At 39.9% G+C, this 17,364-nt stretch overlaps 1 protein-coding gene and 1 long non-coding RNA gene across 8 annotated transcripts in view; one reads left to right on the top strand and one right to left on the bottom strand.

Moving 5' to 3' along the window:
• LOC138744518 (uncharacterized) overlaps positions 1-1,645 on the top strand; it is an 83,105-nt gene extending 81,460 nt beyond the window's left edge. For all 4 annotated transcript variants that reach the window (XR_011345595.1, XR_011345596.1, XR_011345598.1 and 1 more), the window contains one exon: positions 1,457-1,645. This is a non-coding gene — a long non-coding RNA (uncharacterized lncRNA). The remainder of the gene's footprint in view (positions 1-1,456) is intronic.
• The window catches only part of mypn (myopalladin), a 301,418-nt gene that overhangs the window by 153,714 nt on the left and 130,340 nt on the right, over positions 1-17,364 (bottom strand). For all 4 annotated transcript variants that reach the window (XM_069900832.1, XM_069900830.1, XM_069900829.1 and 1 more), the window contains one exon: positions 2,021-2,196. In XM_069900832.1, coding sequence (XP_069756933.1) covers positions 2,021-2,196 — 176 coding nt within the window. The remainder of the gene's footprint in view (positions 1-2,020; positions 2,197-17,364) is intronic.

The following is a 17,364-nucleotide window of genomic DNA, read 5'->3' as shown; positions in this document are numbered from 1 at the left end:
TGGAAGTTCTTCATTAACTCTTTTTTTAACCTTTAACATACATTGACTTTCTGAAATATTGCTATTCTTTGTGCATTTCGTTGCAAAAAAGTTGAGAATCTTATAAGATTTGAATGCCATATATAAAATATCCACTTTTAGCTAGGTACCAAAAATCAACATTTAAAAAAAAATCCTTTAAAATAATATCATCCAAAGAAATTCTGAATGTAAAAATTCTTCCCAACCATACTATTAGAAATTCGGGCATGCTGAAAGTTTCCATCGTACAAGGTACATTAATAAATACAAAACCAATACCGTTAAATCTCAAATACCCTTCCTTAGAAAGGAATATATAGAAGCAGTGTAGTTTATACCAAGAATAAAATATGAGGAAAAATGTATGAGGAATTCAGAAGGAAGGCAGGGGAACACAACCCACTCCTCATCAGAGGGTTGAGTAGTGGAGAGGATCAAGACCTTGAAATTCCTGAGTGTCACCATCTCCAAGGATCTGTCCTGGAGCCTCCACGTTGATGCAATCACAAAGAAGGCTCACCAGTGACCACACTTTGTGACCTGTTTGAGGAGATTTGGTATGTCAACGAAGACACTCGTTGACATAAATGTGGAGAACATTCTGGCGGGCTGCTTTACTGTCTGCTATGGAGACGGCAACTCTCAGGACAAGAATAAACTCCAGAGGGTTGTTAACTCGGTCTGCAACATCACAGGCGCCAGACTTCACTCCATCGAGGACATCTACATGAGGCGGTGTCTTAAAAAAACAGCCTATGGTAAACCACTGTTATACCGTGATTGGGTACTACCAACTGGACGTGCCTCCCGAATCCGATCCTTCCCATAGCCCCCTGCAGGCCACCCTTTTACTTTTGCTCTGATCAGTCAAGGAGGTGGAGAGTTGTTTGATTGTGTTCTGGTCTCTTGCTATTAAAAGCCTGATTGTTTCACTCCAACTTTATGTGAATTATTGATGGTATACCACAGCCTCTATCCTCAAAGACCCCACCACCTAGTCCACACCCTCTTCACTCTGTTACCATCATAGAAAAGATACAGGAGCCTAATGATGAGCACTCAACGACACAAAGACAGTTTCTTCCCCGCTGCCATCAGATTCCTGAATAATCAGTGAATCTGCCTTACTTTTCATGCTCTAATATTATTATTATTTTATTTTTTATAGTAATGTTATTAGATGATTATAATATGTATGTTTGCACTATGATGTTGCCATAAAACATTCAGGACTTGTTCATGACAATAAATTCTGAAAATGCATATTTAAAATTGCTTTTCATTATTCTACAATAGAATATAATTTTTCCACTTCACATTATTTTCTAAGGATAATTAGCAGAAATTAGAAATAAGACTGTGTGTTATTTGTAACAGAATTTTGACTTGGCAAGAGTTTTTAACATCAATCGTAAGAAATCAATTTCTTTCACAGCTAAATGAGGAATCCCTCTGATAATGGATATCCGAAGGATCATAACATGCCCGTGTCCTTCACCAAATGTGTTCAAGCATGACAATAGGGGCCAGAAACCTCCATTCCAGAAAGAATTTTCTTTCCTCCACCGAATTGTCTCATTTTACCCAAGGTGGTCAAGCTATCAACTTTCTACCAGTCAAAGATTACATGTGGTGAGTCTGGAAGGATTCTCTCTCTGCACCATCAAGATTTGAGTGAAATGTCACTTCTTTCTTGCATTAACTGCAACTGTGAATATACTTATTTATCTCTCCTTTGATATTCATGATCTTTTTTATTGTCCTGGCAAAATGTGGTAATTCTTGGTGTATCTTATGTACCTACTTGGTTGAAGCAAGTTCGAATTTTTGGGCATCTGTACATGACAGTAAACTCACATTAAATATTTCTTACAGGAGAAATAGATGCAAGTGCACCATTTACCTTCCTTGCTAGATTTTAAATTTATCACCATTGAATTGTCTCTGAATGGACAAGAGAACCTCTCAGAAACCAGAAGTTTTAGAATTTTTTTTTTACCTTCTATGTAAAGTTCTGCAGATGTTGCATCTGATCCATGTATATTAGAAGCCAAGCAAGTGTACCGGCCCGTATCCTCCTCAAAGGCTTCAGAAATGATCAGTGAGCACTGATTACCGTCATATGCAATCTGAATATCAGGCGAATTCTTGAGTTCCTTTCCTTCACAGAACCACCTACAAAATAAATGATACATTACAGACACAAGATAAAATAACAGAAAAATGTCGATTGTTACCTTTTACGGTTCACCTTTGGTAAAGGCATTTGGCACGAATATAATCCTGTTCAATATTTGTTGAAATGTCATTTTGTTGAATTTCAGTTGGTCAGTTGCACTAAATATATGGGGACATGAAACCATTGAAAAGTTGATGCATTCCTCCAAGAAAATTGATAGTAATGTTGATCCATTTGTATGCATGTAATTTAGTGGTGAAATCCACAAGTTCATGTTTGTGATCCAGTGTATACATAGATTGGGTGGTTTTTAGTGCCTTTTTGAATGGAATCGAGAGAAAAAACTTGAACACCTTTGAATTTCCATTAATATACACCAGCTCTGCCTCAAAAATTCACATTTAGTTATGATGTTGTTCTTGTGTCCAGAAAATTATATACTGAATATTAATTGCCCAATAGTAAAATCTAAAATTAGGTAATGCCATACCACCATCCTTTTTCAATTTCTGTAGATATTTCTTACATAACCTAGGGTCCTTATTCTGCCATATATATGAAGAAATTCGAGAATCAATAAAATTTAAAAAAAACTTAGAGATGAAGGATAGAACCACCTGAGATAGATACAAGAATTTTGGTAAAATAATCATTTTAACTGCGTTAATTTGACCGATCAATGATAAGGACAATGGTGGCCATTTAGTAAACAATTGTTTAATGTGGTTTGCATATTTAATAGAAAAACTCACTTTTATTGAGGTTCAGTTTATAATCAGAAACACCACTGAATTGAGTGAGTAATAACATAGAAACATAGAAGATAGGAGCAGGAGTAGGTCATTCGACCCTTCGAGCCTGCTCCGCCATTCAACGAGATCATGGCTGATCTTAAAGTTCAGTACCCCGTCCCCGCCTTCTCTCCGTAACCTTTAATACCCTTATACTGAAGAAATATATCTAATTCCCTCTTAAATATATTTAATGAACCTGCCTCTACTGCCCTCTGTGGCAATGCATTCCACAGATTCACCACCCTCTGGGTATAGAAATTCCTCCTCATCTCGGTCCTAAATGATTTGCCTATTATCCTCAAACCATGGCCCCATGTTCTGGATTTTCCCATCATTGGAAACATCCCATCTGCATCCATTCTGTCCAGTCCTGCCAGAATTTTATATGTCTCTATGAGATCCCCTCTCAATCTTCTAAACTCCAGGGAGCACAATCCCAATTTGCGCAATCTTTCCTCATAAGTCATTCCTGCCATTCCAGGTATCAGCCTGGTGAATCGCCTCTGCACTCCCTCCATTGCAAGAACATCCTTCCTTAGATAAGGTGACCAAAACTGCACACAATACTCCAGGTGTGGTCTCACCAAGGCCCTGTACAGCTGCAGTAAGGTATCCTTGTTCCTATACTCAAAGCCTCTTGATATGAAGGCCAACATACCATTTGCCTTTTTAACTGCCTGCTGTACCTGCATGCTCGCCTTCAAAGACTGATGTACAAGTACCCCTAGGTCTTCTGCACTTCCCCATCTCTTAATCTATTGCCATTCAAATAGTAATCTGCCCTCCGGTTTGTATTACCAAAGTGGATAACCTCACATTTATCCACATTGTAGTGCATTTGCCATGTATCTGCCCAGTCCCTCAATTTATCCAAATCACACTGGAGCTTCCTGACCCCCTCTTCTGTGAACACAACCCCTCCTAGCTTAGTGTCATCTGCAAATTTGGAGATATTACATTCAATCCCCTCATCCAGATCATTAATGTAAATTGTGAACAGCTGGGGTCCCAGTACAGATCCCTGTGGTACCCCACTGGTCACCGCCTGCCACTCAGAAAACGAGCCATTTATCCCAACTCTCTGTCTTCTACCTGCCAGCCAGTTCTCAATCCACATCAATACTTTTCCCCCAATCCCATGAGCCTTGATTTTGTAAGCCAGTCGTTTATGCGGGACCTTATCGAAGGCCACATCCACTGGCTCTCCCCCATCTATTTTACCTGTCACCATCTCAAAGAATTCCAATAGATTTGTCAAGCACGATTTACCTTTTGTAAATCCATGTTGACTCTGTCCGATCCCTTCTCTGCTAGTCATATGCTCCGCTATTACATCCTTAATAATGGATTCCATCATTTTGCCCATTACTGATGTAAGGCTCACCGGCCGATAATTCCCCGCTTTTTCTCTACCCCCCTTTTTAAATAGTGGGGTAACATTAGCTACCCTCTAATCCATGGGTACTGATCCTGAGTCTATTGAGTTCTGGAAAATAATTCTTAAAGCATCTGCTATCTGAATGGCCACTTCCTTGAGTACCCTAGGATGTAGATTATCAGGCCCTTGGGATTTATCTGCCTTCAATCCCATCAATTTCCCCAAGACCATGTCCTTAGAGATACTGATTTCTTTCAGTTCCTCCCTTGCATTAGTCTCTATGTTTCCCAACATCCTTGGGAGGTTATTTGTATCCTCTCTTGTAAAAACAGAACTTAAGTAAGAATTTAATTAACGGTACTGCAGGGATAGATTTCTCAGGGTTAGAAATATATAGTAACAAGTCATCTGCATGTAGTGGTACCTTATGTATCCCCATCCCCATGAATAATGCCAAATATATTTGGTGAGTCACAAAAAGTGGTCGGCAGAGGTTTCAGGCCGATGCCAAATAATAAAGGGTTCAAAGGACAACCAAAAGCCAAAGGTGAACGATATGTCGATTTTTATCCAAGAGATGAATTTTGGACTAAAATTAAATTTCTCAAGTGTATTAAATAAATATTCCCATGCTGAACTTCATTACTTTCGGGTAGTTTTAGGGAAGAGCAAGGAGGGGCCTAAAGTTGAGGATCTGGATTGGAGAAGAGCAAATTTCGAAGGAATAAGAAGGGATTTGGGGAGTATTGAGTGGGACAGGATATTTTCAGGTAAGGATGTAAATGAAAAATGGAGGATATTCAAAAAAGAAATTTTGAGCGTACAGGGTAGATATGTCCCAGAGAGGATCAAAGGAAAGGCTGGAAGTTATAGGGAGGCTTGGTTTTTGAGGAATATTGGAAATTTGGTTAGAAGAAAAAGGGAGGTGTACAAGAGGTATAAAGAGCTGAATGGATTCAGCTCTCAAGGCTGAGAGTTTGAAGGAGGACTACAAGGAGTGTAAAAGGAATCTTAAGAAAGAAATTAGTAAGGCCAAAAACAGGCACGAAGCGGCTTTGGCAGACAGAGTAAAAATAAATCCAAAGGGTTTCTATAGGTACATTAAAAGTAAAAGATTAGTGAGGGATAAAATTGGACCCCTTGTAGATAGTGAAGAAGTGAGAAGTGAGGCTGAGTGAGAAGTCAGAGGAAATGGGGGAAATTTTGAATGATTTCTTTGCCTCGGTATTCACTAGGGAAAAAAATATTGAACCAGTTGAAATAAAGAAAAATAGTGGGGAGGTCATGAAGCATATAAGGATAACCGAGGAGGTAGTGATGGCTGTGTTGAAAAAGATAAAGGTGGATAAATCTCTGGGACCGGACAAAATATTCCCAAGGACATTCAGGGAGGCTTGTGGACAGATAGTGGGGCCATTAACAGAGATATTTAGGATGTCACTGGTCACGGGGGTAGTGCCAAAGGATTGGAGGGTGGCGCATGTGGTTCCACTGTTTAAGAAAGGGTCCAAATGTAAACCTGGGAATTATAGGCCCGTGAGTCTGAGGTGGGTAAGTTGATGGAAAGTGTTCTGAAGGATGGTATTTACAAATATTTGGAGGTACAGGGAGTAATCAGCATGGTTTTGTCAGGGGTAGATCATGCTTGACAAACCTGATTGAGTTTTTCGAGGGGGTTACAAAAAAGGTTGATGAAGGGAAAGCTGTGGATGTTGTCTATTTAGACTTTAGTAAAGCTTTTGACAAAGTTCTCCACAGGAGGTTAGGAAAAAAGGTGGGGGCATTAGGTATAAATAAGGAGGTAGTGAAATGGATTCAGCAGTGGTTAGATGGGAGGTGTCAGAGAGTAGTGGTAGAAAATTGTTTGTCCAATTGGAGGCCAGTGACTAGTGGAGTTCCTCAGGGATCGGTCCTCGGTCCACTATTGTTTGTTATATATATTAACGATCTGGAAGTAGGGGAAGAGAGTTGGATAAGCAAGTTTGCAGATGATACAAAGATTGGTGGTGTTGTGGACAGTGAAGAAGATTACCATAAATTTAAAGGTGATTTAGGAAGGCTGGAGATGTGGGCTGAGAAATGGCTGATGGAATTTAATACAGATAAGTGTGAGGTGTTACATTTTGGAAAGGCAAATCTAAATAGGTCATATGCATTAAATGGTAGGTTATTGAGATGTGCAGAGCAACAAAGGGATTTAGGAGTGATGGTAAATAGTACCCTCAAGGCTGATACTGAGGTAGATGGTGTGGTGAAGAAGGCAGTTGGAATGTTGGCCTTCATAAATCGGAGTATTGAATTCAAGAGGAGGTAGGTTATGATGAAATTGTACAAGGCATTGGTGAGGCCAAATTTGGAGTACTGTGTACAGTTTTGGTCACCAAATTATAGGAAAGATATAAACAAGATAGAGAGAGTACAGAGAAGGTTCACAAGAATGTTGACAGGATTTCAAGGTTTGAGTTACAGGGAAAGGTTGTGCAGATTAGGGCTTTTTTCTCTGGAGCATAGAAGATTGAGGGGGGACTTGATAAAGGTGTTTAAGATTTTAAAAGGGACAGACAGATTAAATGTGGATAGGCTTTTTCAATTAAGAGTGGGGGAGATTCAAACTAGAGGGCATGGTTTAAGATTGAAGGGGGAAAATTATAAGGGGAACTGAGAGGAAATTTCTTTATGCAAAGGGTGGTAGGGATGTGGAATGAGCTTCCGGCAGATGTGGTTGAGGCGGGATCATTGGTTACATTTAAGGAAAGACTGGATAGTTACATGGATAGGAGAGGACTGGAGGGGTATGGACCGGGTGCTGGTCAGTGGGACTAGGAGGGTGGGGATTTGTTATGGCATGGACTAGTAGGGCCGAACTGGCCTGTTCTGTGCTGTAAGTGGTTATATGGTTATAAGGTTATAAAATAGATGCATAAATTATTCCAGCCATACTGTTCATACATAGGTCTTGCCACCACTCTTTGTTAATTTTTGTATCTATGTCCGACTCCCATCTCTCCCTAGATCTATGTAAGTTTGGTTTCAGACTCTCACTTTGGAATATGTCAGACATTCTAGATATAAATTTATATATATCCCTTGTCAAATTAGAATCCAGTTCTAATTTTCCATTTAAGAAAGATTTTAGTTGTAGGTGGCAGAAGACAAATCATATTTATTTCTTAATTATTTAAATGTCATAAACTGCCTTTGTATATAACAATCCTCGATATATCTGATCCCTTTCTGGCACCAGTTGTCCGGGATCTCAATACCCAGAATCAAAGTTATTAAATTATTTTGGATCAAAGGCTTTTTTGATATCCCAATTTTTAATCCAATACATGGATTTTTTTTCAAAATTTGCAGTATATGTTTTAGTATAAGGTTATTTGATTTCTTTGAAATTAATTTAGTATTCCATTTGTAAATAAATTCTTCTGCTATCTTTTCATCTATCAAATATAGGCCAATTTGTGCCCAGGACTGGATAGTCTACTCCATCAAAAAATGATGCAATAAACTTTGTCTGGGCTGTCCAATGATATATTTTTTTAAAATCAGGTAATTTTAGACCCTTCTAAATTATAATCCCATGTTAATTTCTAGCCCCCCTTCCCATTCTAGCCCCCCTTCCCATTCCATGGGAACCTCCTAACACCTTCATTAAGTATCTTAAAAAAGCTCTGGCATAATGAAATGGGCAATGATTGAAAAAGATATTGAAGTCTTGGCATCACCATCATTTTGAGATAGTTAACCCTCCCCATCAATGTTACAGGCAGAGCTCTTCATCTAGCTGCGTCCTCCTCAATCTTCCAGAGCAAGGAGAGGTAATTAAGTTTGTACAAATTACATACATTTTTATCTTCTTTTTTTCTTAAATATTTTATGCCTTCTTCTGGCCACCTGAACTGGCTTCCTTGCTGATATTGTTTTTGTTAAAGGCATAATTTTACTTATCCAAATTCACTTATAACCCAAAACTTTCCCATAATCTTCCATTGTGGTCCTTAACTTAGTAACATTATTAATTATATTATACTATTTAAAATTAACATTAATACCAGATATAAATTGGTGCAATATAATTTCTTCCATCAGTTATACCTCACACCACAAAAATCACATCAATCAAAATCTGATTTTTCAGAAATGTGTTTTAGATGTGGTGTAGACATTGGAACTTTTGTCCACTCCACCTGGTTATGCGCAAAGGTAAGGCCATTTAGGGTGAATTTGGGGGACATTCTTCAGAAAATTACAAAAGTGGATTTTCCATAAGATCAGGAGTGTGTCTTTTGGGAGATATTGGCAACATGAGTCTTGTTTTCATAACATCAAATTTCTTTTGTGAAGGTTGCCTCAGCTGTAGCCTGGAAGTGTTTAGCGGTTTCATGGAAGTCCGACTCCCAGTTAACCATCTCACAGTCGAATATAGAAATGCAGAGTTACATTCTCCTCGACAAGATCGCTTACAATATAAGGAAGAATTATGACACATTTATTAAACCTTATTTGAATTATATTAGCACCCAGTTTAATTAATTCCCACCTACTTGCAAAGAAGATGATGCAGACATCGTGTGGGTGTGGTTTTTTTAATGAAGAAAGGTAGTTAATTGATTCTGTATTAATATGTTGATTGATTGCTTCATCAATTGTATAGGGAAGAGGGGTAGGAGGGAAGTAAGTACTGTGTGTGTGTGTGTGTGTGTGTGTGTGTGTGTGTGTGTGTGTGTGTGTGTGTGTGTGTGTGTGTGTGTGTGTGTGTGTGTGTGTGTGTGTGTGTCTGTGTCTGTGTTGCAGTTTGCCCACACGACAGGCAAAGCAGCTCACGGAGACGCGGGCAAGTCCATGGCAGATCTGACTGTGAGAGCTCTGCGTGCAGGGCAAGCCCAAAGCCTGGTGGCTGATGTCATAAAGGTCCCAGGAGTTGCAATTGTCATTGGTTTCCGAGGGATTTTTCGTGTGAGAGTTCTATTAAAATCAGTTGGTTCAATTTATTTTTGCGTGGTTCTTTTGCTCGCTGTGTGGCTAGTGCAACACACACACACACACACACACACACACACACACACACATCAAGTTGATTTGTTCATGGTTTATTGAGTCTATAAAAATCAAAAATAAATTTTTTTTTAAAAAGTAGATGCATTGTCACACTGTCTTGACAGTTGCATCAATGTGTTTGTCCCAGGTCTGGGTATTGGAGATATTTATTCCTATGGACTTGAAGCTATTTACTCTCTCCGCTTCATTGCATTAATGTAGACTGGGGTGTGGACTGCACCCCCTCTCCTAAGGTCAGTGACCATCTCTATCTTATAGACATTGAGAGAGAGGTTGTTGGTTGGCACCATGCCACTAAACATTCAATCATTTTTCAGTGTTCCTTCTGATATCTGGCATCCAATGTAGTGCAGATAGTAAAAATAACTCCTATGAAGTGAAATTATTTTATATAACCCTGCTATTTAAAAGAAAGGATCTCTGAATACAAGCTAGTGCACTTGACATTGTAAATGTTCATTTGATACTTCTCTCCACAGTTGTTGCTTGACTTGCTGAATTGACTTGACGGCTCCATACAGGCTTTCAATGGCTTGCGAAAGGTGCCGACACTGTTTTATTTAAGATTCTGTGATGGTGGGGTCTGGGCCCAAAATGGCAGTTCTTGTGTTCAGCAATGGCCACAAAGGGTTACAGACTCCAGGGGAGCAGGAGACCGGCCCATGGCACCAGTCACAGGGAAAACACCACCCGTTGAGAAGGAGAAGCAGAGAAAATGATCTTAAGGATAATTTCTGCAGTGGCGAACTAGTGAGGGTTTCAGGAGTTGAGAGACCCATACAGGTGCCGGGCTGCTGGTCAAGTGAAATCAAAGGACTCAGACCAGGCTGCCGGCTGCTGGAGCCTGCCTCATGAACCAAGTAGTGGAACTGGAACTTGAGAGGATGCTAAGTGCAAAAAAGGCTCCCAAGGGCCCTGAGCATTGAAAGTTTCCTCATCGTGTCCAAGGTTTGGATTGGGGCTTGTGTTGTTGATGGTTTGAAGTGAACTGGAGTCTGTGGGGTGGCAGAGGGCACAGGAGCACTGGAGGTGAATCCACAGACACTCGTGACTCATGGGGGGAGGGGGTCTTTTTTGGTAATGACTGTAAGGGGTGCTGGGCAAAGCTAATGTGAATGGCTTGTTTATGGCAAGTTTGTGGAACATTACATTTCTCTTTTATTACATAACAATAAATAGTATCTGGTCTATTTACAGCATTTTCTGTTTTTATTTCAGGAGATGAGTCATCCATCTGGTTGTTTTACCCCTGAATTTATATGACTGGTCCTTTTAACTTTGGCTTGGAAGCATCGGCAGGCTAATGCTCATAATGAGTCCGAAAATGTATCATCCATAAATCTATCACTTACAGCCTTGGATAAGTGATATCTCTAGTACTCATTTTTTTGGGGAAAAAAAATTCAAATGATACACAATCCTCTGGGTTAAAAAAAATGTCTCAATTTGGAATGCTTAAACTCAAATCCTCATTTACAATTCGAGACACCTCGTCTGGAGGAAACAATCTCTGAGCATTAATCCCCATCTGAATCGTGTGTGTCTTCCTAAGATAACCTTTCATTTTGTAAGCGTCAAAGAGTCTTCCTTGATCTATCACACCTCGGACACAGTCTCTTCCCCCCCACCCCCTCCTATCCATCAGCAGGAAGGCTTAAGACTGTAAAATCTTGCACTAACAGGCTGAAAGTTTCTTTCCATCAGCCATCAGAGTCTTAAATTAACCCCTCAATTGTGTTATTGCACTCTCCTTACTTTGTACTATTGATCTTTCTCATTGTATCTCTATATTCTGAAATTGTGATCCTGCCTTTCTACACTTTACAGGGGTATGAATGTTGAAGTTTATCTGTTAGACTGCTCATGGAAGAACCTTTCTCATTATATCAATTATAGTGACAAACTTGGGGGGGGTGGGGGGAAAGAACTTTTCATCTGAGGAATAAACACTGCCCCCTATTCCAAGGCAAGTTGATCTCTTTATTTTGAGACCAAAACACCACACAATTCTAGATATGGTCTAACCAAATGCCTGTAGGATCTCGGCAATACCTCCTTGCCTTTATAACCCAACTACCTTGCAATATAGGATATGATATGACAATATGCAAATGATTGGGGTGAATTTGATGTGCATTATGCAATTGAATTTCAAGGAGAAGGAGACACTTGCCGCTTGAAATGTGTGTGATACAAATGCTGTATATCACTTACCTGTCCTGGCTGGATCACACACAAGCAGACAGGAATGGCTTCCTTCACAAAGGGCCATAAATAAATCTGAACATTTTATAATGATCATCAAACTCTTCCATTTTGGACCTTGTATTGGAGGAAAGATTTAGTATTTTAAAATGGCTAGGTCCAAGACATTCTCCATGACAAGCATTTCTGACACTTCATAAGACTGAACTAATTAGTGACAGCCAACTCTCGTTGTGCTGGTAGGCAGCTTCATAGAATTTATCCTACTCTTTGTGAACAGACATCAACAGAAATAGATGCAGTTAATCATTAATGTCTATAACTGCTGGGACAAATGCAATGCAGAAATATGAGGGAGAAACTCAGCAGATAATGCAGTATCCATGGGAAGTAAAGGACCATCAACATTTTGGGCCTAAGCTCTTCTTCAGAAATGTGGCTAAAGAGGTAGATGCCTGGATAAAAAGGATGGGGGAAGGGGAAGAGAAGAGATGGGAGGATGGGGAAAAGGGAGGGGGAGGAGGAGGAGGAGGAGAGCAGGCTAATGGTAAGAGGTGAATGTAGGTGGGAGGGGAGAACAGAAAGAAGCTGAGAAGTGACAGGGAGAAAGGGGAGTGGGCTAAGGAGGGTAGTTCTCTGATAGGAGAAGGGAAGGGGATGGGGACCTACAACCAGATGGCTTCAATATCAAATTTCTATTAACTTCTTCCCTCTGTCTCTCTCTTTCACCACCCCCTTCGCCAGCTCCACCCCCTTCTCCTACCCTTCTCTGCCACTTCTCTGCTTCTTTCTCTTCTCCCCTCCCACCTGGATCAACCTATTACCACTTACCTCTCCTTTCTATTTTTCTCCTCCTCTCCCTTCCATTCCCCCCCCCCCCCCCGCCACCGTTTTACCGTTTTAGTCAGGCATCTACCTGTTTTTCCACATTTCCAAGGAAGGGCTCAGGCCCAAAACACTGATTGCTTATGGATGGTACATGAACTGTGAGTTTCTTCAGCACTTTAATGTATTACAACAGGAATAAATGAACCTGACATTGATTTAAGGTTAATTTTATATCTCAATATGCAAATTACCTTTAAACTCTTAAGCACTTCAAAGTGTGAAAAACTAAGGGAAGTGTTTCTCTCCTGCCCTCCTATCCGTGATAACCTGTGGCTTCTTGGCTGTTGCCCTGTGCTCATTCCACTGCCTCTTCTTCCCTCCTTTCCCCATCACCTTTTATTCAGGCCCCTGCCAGCTTTTTGCTCATCCCTTGATGAAGGGCTCAGGTCCGATATGTTGGTTATATGTCTTTGCCTCCGACGGATGCTGTGGGATCTGCTGAGTTTCTCCAGTGTTTTTGTGTATTTAATCGGAACTATTACTTGTCAATGAGGTGCAATATAAAAAAATACTGTGCCTTGGCACTCAGCCAGTTACTGGCTGTGCAGTTTCCTAGTTGTGTCAATAAATTGGATTCAGATCCATGCCTGACAGTTTTAAAAATCCATTGGCATTCTCCCATTTAATTCCCTTCATATCATTAACAAAATCATGCAAACACTCCCCTGTAAAATCTGTTCCCTTGATTCATTGAAAATTTAGCCTGTTGGCCCATTCTGTCCTGAACTGCGGACTGATAATTCCCTGACAAAATGCTAGTCCACAATTCTTAAGTTTTCTGCTCTTGCCCTCATTAAGCAGTGGGGCCAATATGACCGAGTGTATGATTAATTTTCCCAGTCGAGAGAACTTTGGAATATTATTAACCAGGGCATCTGCAATGTTCTTGCTGGCTTCTTTCAAAAGCTGATTCTGCTGGTTTGGTCACTATTTTTATCATTGTTATTCTGCACTTTTTTTGAAAGATAAAAACTGGCTGCGAGTTTTCACAGGATTCCTCGATTGCTTCCCTCTGCTGCAAACCCTGTTTATAGGTAATCAATTAAAAAGTCTGACATTTTCTTAATTTTATTTACAGTAACACCACTGGCTGTCTTCGAACAGCTTGCCAGACTTTTAACCCTTTTTTGCAATATAAATTAGGGATTTGACATCCTTTGCAATTTTTTTCTCTTTTTGGGACTCTGCACTTTAATTCTCTTTTACATGTTCACTCGTTTAACACTGCTCTTACTCATTGGGATAAATGAAGCCACTTTCTTTTTTTTAATAATTTTTAATTTTTCACACTGTGAACCATATCAACGAAAATATATACAAACGTTTCTCATTAAATATACACAGTGGCATTTTCTCCCCTTTTTTCCTCCCTACCCTCACTCACCCCTTCCCACCCCCTCCAAAACCAATAAATATTCAACATATACAATACAATAAAACCATAAAACAATGTCTTCATACAATGAAAAATAAACAAGAAAAATGTGTAATCTGTTTTTACACAATGAATCAAATAGTTTTGTCTTCTTATCATTTTAGGGGATGGAGGTCTGAGGCAAACTCTCTCTGTGCTGTTCCATGTATGGTTCCCAAATTTGTTCAAATAATGTGACTTTATCCTTCAAATTATATGTTATTTTTACAGTGGAATACATTCATTCATTTCCATGTACCATTGCTGTACTCTCAGGCTTTCGTCTATTTTCCAAGTTGACATTATACAGTTTTTTGCGCTTTATCCAATTTGAGGCCTAACTCATTATTTCTTATGTTACTTAAAAGAAAGATCTCTGGATTTTTTGCTATGTTATTTTTTGTGATTTTATTTAATATCTGATTTAGATCTTCCCAAATCGAATTCACTTTCATACATGCTCAAATTAAATGTATTTTTCCATTACCTTCTTACAGCGAAAACATCTATCTGATAATGTTGGATCCCATTCTTTTAACTTTTGAGGCGTGATATATAACCTGTGTAACCAATTATATTGTATCAAGCATAACCTTGTGTTTATTGTATTCTTCATAGTTCCAGAACATAACTTGTCCCATGCTTCATTTTTTATCTTTATATTTAAATCCTTTTCCCACTTTTGTTTGGGTTTATAGCTTATTTCATCATTTTCCTTATCTTGCAGCTTAATGTACATGTTCATTATAAATCTTTTAATTATCATTGTGTCTGTAATCACATATTCAAAGCTGCTTCCTTCTGGTAATCTCAGTCTATTTCCCAGTTTGTCCTTTAAGTAGGTTTTCAGTTGATGATATGCAAACATTGTACTGTGAGTTATTCCATATTTGTACTTCAACTGTTCAAATGTTAATAAATTATTTCCCAAAAAACAATTTTCTATTATTTTGATTCCTTTTCTCTCCCATTCTCTCTGGTAAAAGTCTGATAAATACTTTAATTGTGCGGCTCTATAATAATTTTTAAAGTTTGGTAAATGCAAACCACCTTGGTTATACCTTTCTGTTAATTTATCTAACACTACCCTTGGTTTCCCCCCTTTCTCCTGCTGCTGCTCCTCTTACCATTCACCCCATCGACTTTCTTCCTCACCTGGATCCTCACTCCCTCTCCTGCCGCCTTCCTCATCTTTCAGCTGAGAGCCCTGGTGTCGGGCGTCCCGCAGCTGGTTGCACCATGGTTGCCTGCTCCTCGGCTAAGCCCCCCTCCCGTTGGTGTTTCATTTTACCTTTGATTGCGCACTGTGGATGCGCAACTCCTCCACGTGCGCGGTTGCACACTTTTGTTTAGCTCAGAGAGCCATTTTTGCAGTCCACTGGTCGGGGGGTCACGACTCCACAGGGACGGCACCAACCTCGGAGATTGGGCGCTCTTCGCCACCACGGCTCCCTGTTCCTTCGTGCAGGTAAGGCCTTCTTCTTTCTTTTCCGGTGACTTTTCTTTTTTTCCCCGTTTTTACTTTTTCCTTCTTGGTGCCATCTTCTTTCTCTTCTCTGCAACTTTATCTTCTATTTCTTAAATTTTATATTTGTTGAAGTTTGTCTTTTCTTGACTTTTTTTCTTTTTTTCTGGAGAAGGCTGGTTTTACCCTACCGGCCACTACTCCATCACGTGTTTCCTCTATGAAGTCTCTTTCTTCAGGGTGATATTATGGGTGGTATGGTTGGCGTAGTGTTTTGTGCAAAACTGTTACAACGCCATCAATCGGGATTGCGGTTTGAAACCTGTGCTTTCTGTAAGGAATTTGTACATTCGCCCCATGTTGTGTGAGTTTTCCCCCAGGGGTTCTGTTTTCCTCCCACCATTCAAAATGCATCAGGGGTTGTAGGTTAATTGTGTGTAATTGGGTGGTGTTATGTCTCTTGAGTTACTTAAATAACTTAGAGATGCAAGATACAAGATGCCCACAAAAAATATTTGAGAATGACTGTTCTAGAGGAAGTTTAAGAGAGCAGTATGGGGCAAATATTTTACACAGAGAGTGGTAGATGCCTGGAGCAGGCTTCCAGGAATAGTGGTGGTGGAAGCAGATACAATGGTAACATTTAGGAGGTTAATTGATAGGCACACAGATAAGATGGAGATGTAATCTACCAGGAGAACGCAGCAGATTTTTAATTTGATTTGGGCACATGGGCTGAAGGGCATGCCCCATGCCGCACTCCTCTATGTACTATAGATGCCATAGAGATCAGTGCTTGGGGCCCAGCTACTCACAATAAATATTAATGGGTTGGCACCATAGGACAATGAAACAATTACAGCTCAGAAACAGCCCAACTTGGCTCCTCTAGTCTGTGCCGAACCATTTTTTTCCCATAGTCCCAATGACCTGCACCCAGTCCGTCACTCTCCCTACCTCTCCCATCTATGTACCTGTCCAAATTCTTCTCAAATGTTAAAATTGAGCCCATATTTACCACTTGAGTTGGAAACTCATTTCACATTCCCACCACTCTCTGTGTGAAGAAGTTCCCCTTCATTTTCTCCCTAAACTTTTCTCCTTTCACTCTTAACCCATGTTCTTTGGTTTTTATCTCACCTTCCCTCAATGGAAAAAGCCTGTCTACATCTACTCTGTCTATCCCCCTCATAATTTTAAATACCTCCATCAAATCTCCCCTCAATCTACAATTCCCCAGGGAATAAAGTCCTAACCATTTTAACCTTTCCCTGTAACTCAGTTCCTGAAGCCAGGGCAGCGTCCTAGTAACACCCTTCTCTGCACTCTTTCCAACTTATTGATATCTTTTTAATGGTTGGAACCAAATGCAAATTTACAGATAACACAAAGCTTTGACAGCGGGGGTTGGGGCAGTGGGCTGTGAATGTTAGGACGAAAAATTGCTTTAATCAGATGTAGCCACTGTGCTAAATATATGGCAGATATACCATCATGTGATTACATGTAAAAGTTATCTGCTTAAAGTGGAAAAAACAGATTACCTGAATGAGATAGGATGGAACACAAGGGGTCATGCAATGAGAACTGGGTGTCTTTGTAATCAGCTGCTGGCAGGTTCAGAATGCATGAGGAAAGCAAAGAGTAGGTAGTAAGGATTCTTGTTGCAGCTCTACAGGTCCTTGGCGACAACCCATCTGAAGTTTTATCTACACCTCAGAGCTTATAGGACAGAAAACATATTTGTCATGAAAGAACGGCAGTGAAGGGATTCTACACTGATTTGTAAGATGGCAGGTCTAACGGATGAGGAGAGATTGGGGCCTGCATTCACTGGAGGTCAAAAGAGTGAGAAGGAGCCCCACAGAAACCAGCAATGTTGGAAGAGGATATACTGACTTTGGAGGCAGTTCAGAGGATGTTCACCAGATTGATTCTAGAAATGAAGGAGTTAGATTA

Source organism: Narcine bancroftii, chromosome 10 (assembly GCF_036971445.1).
Source record: "Narcine bancroftii isolate sNarBan1 chromosome 10, sNarBan1.hap1, whole genome shotgun sequence".
Lineage (NCBI taxonomy): Eukaryota > Metazoa > Chordata > Chondrichthyes > Torpediniformes > Narcinidae > Narcine > Narcine bancroftii.
This window is presented reverse-complemented; position numbering and strand designations above follow the sequence as displayed.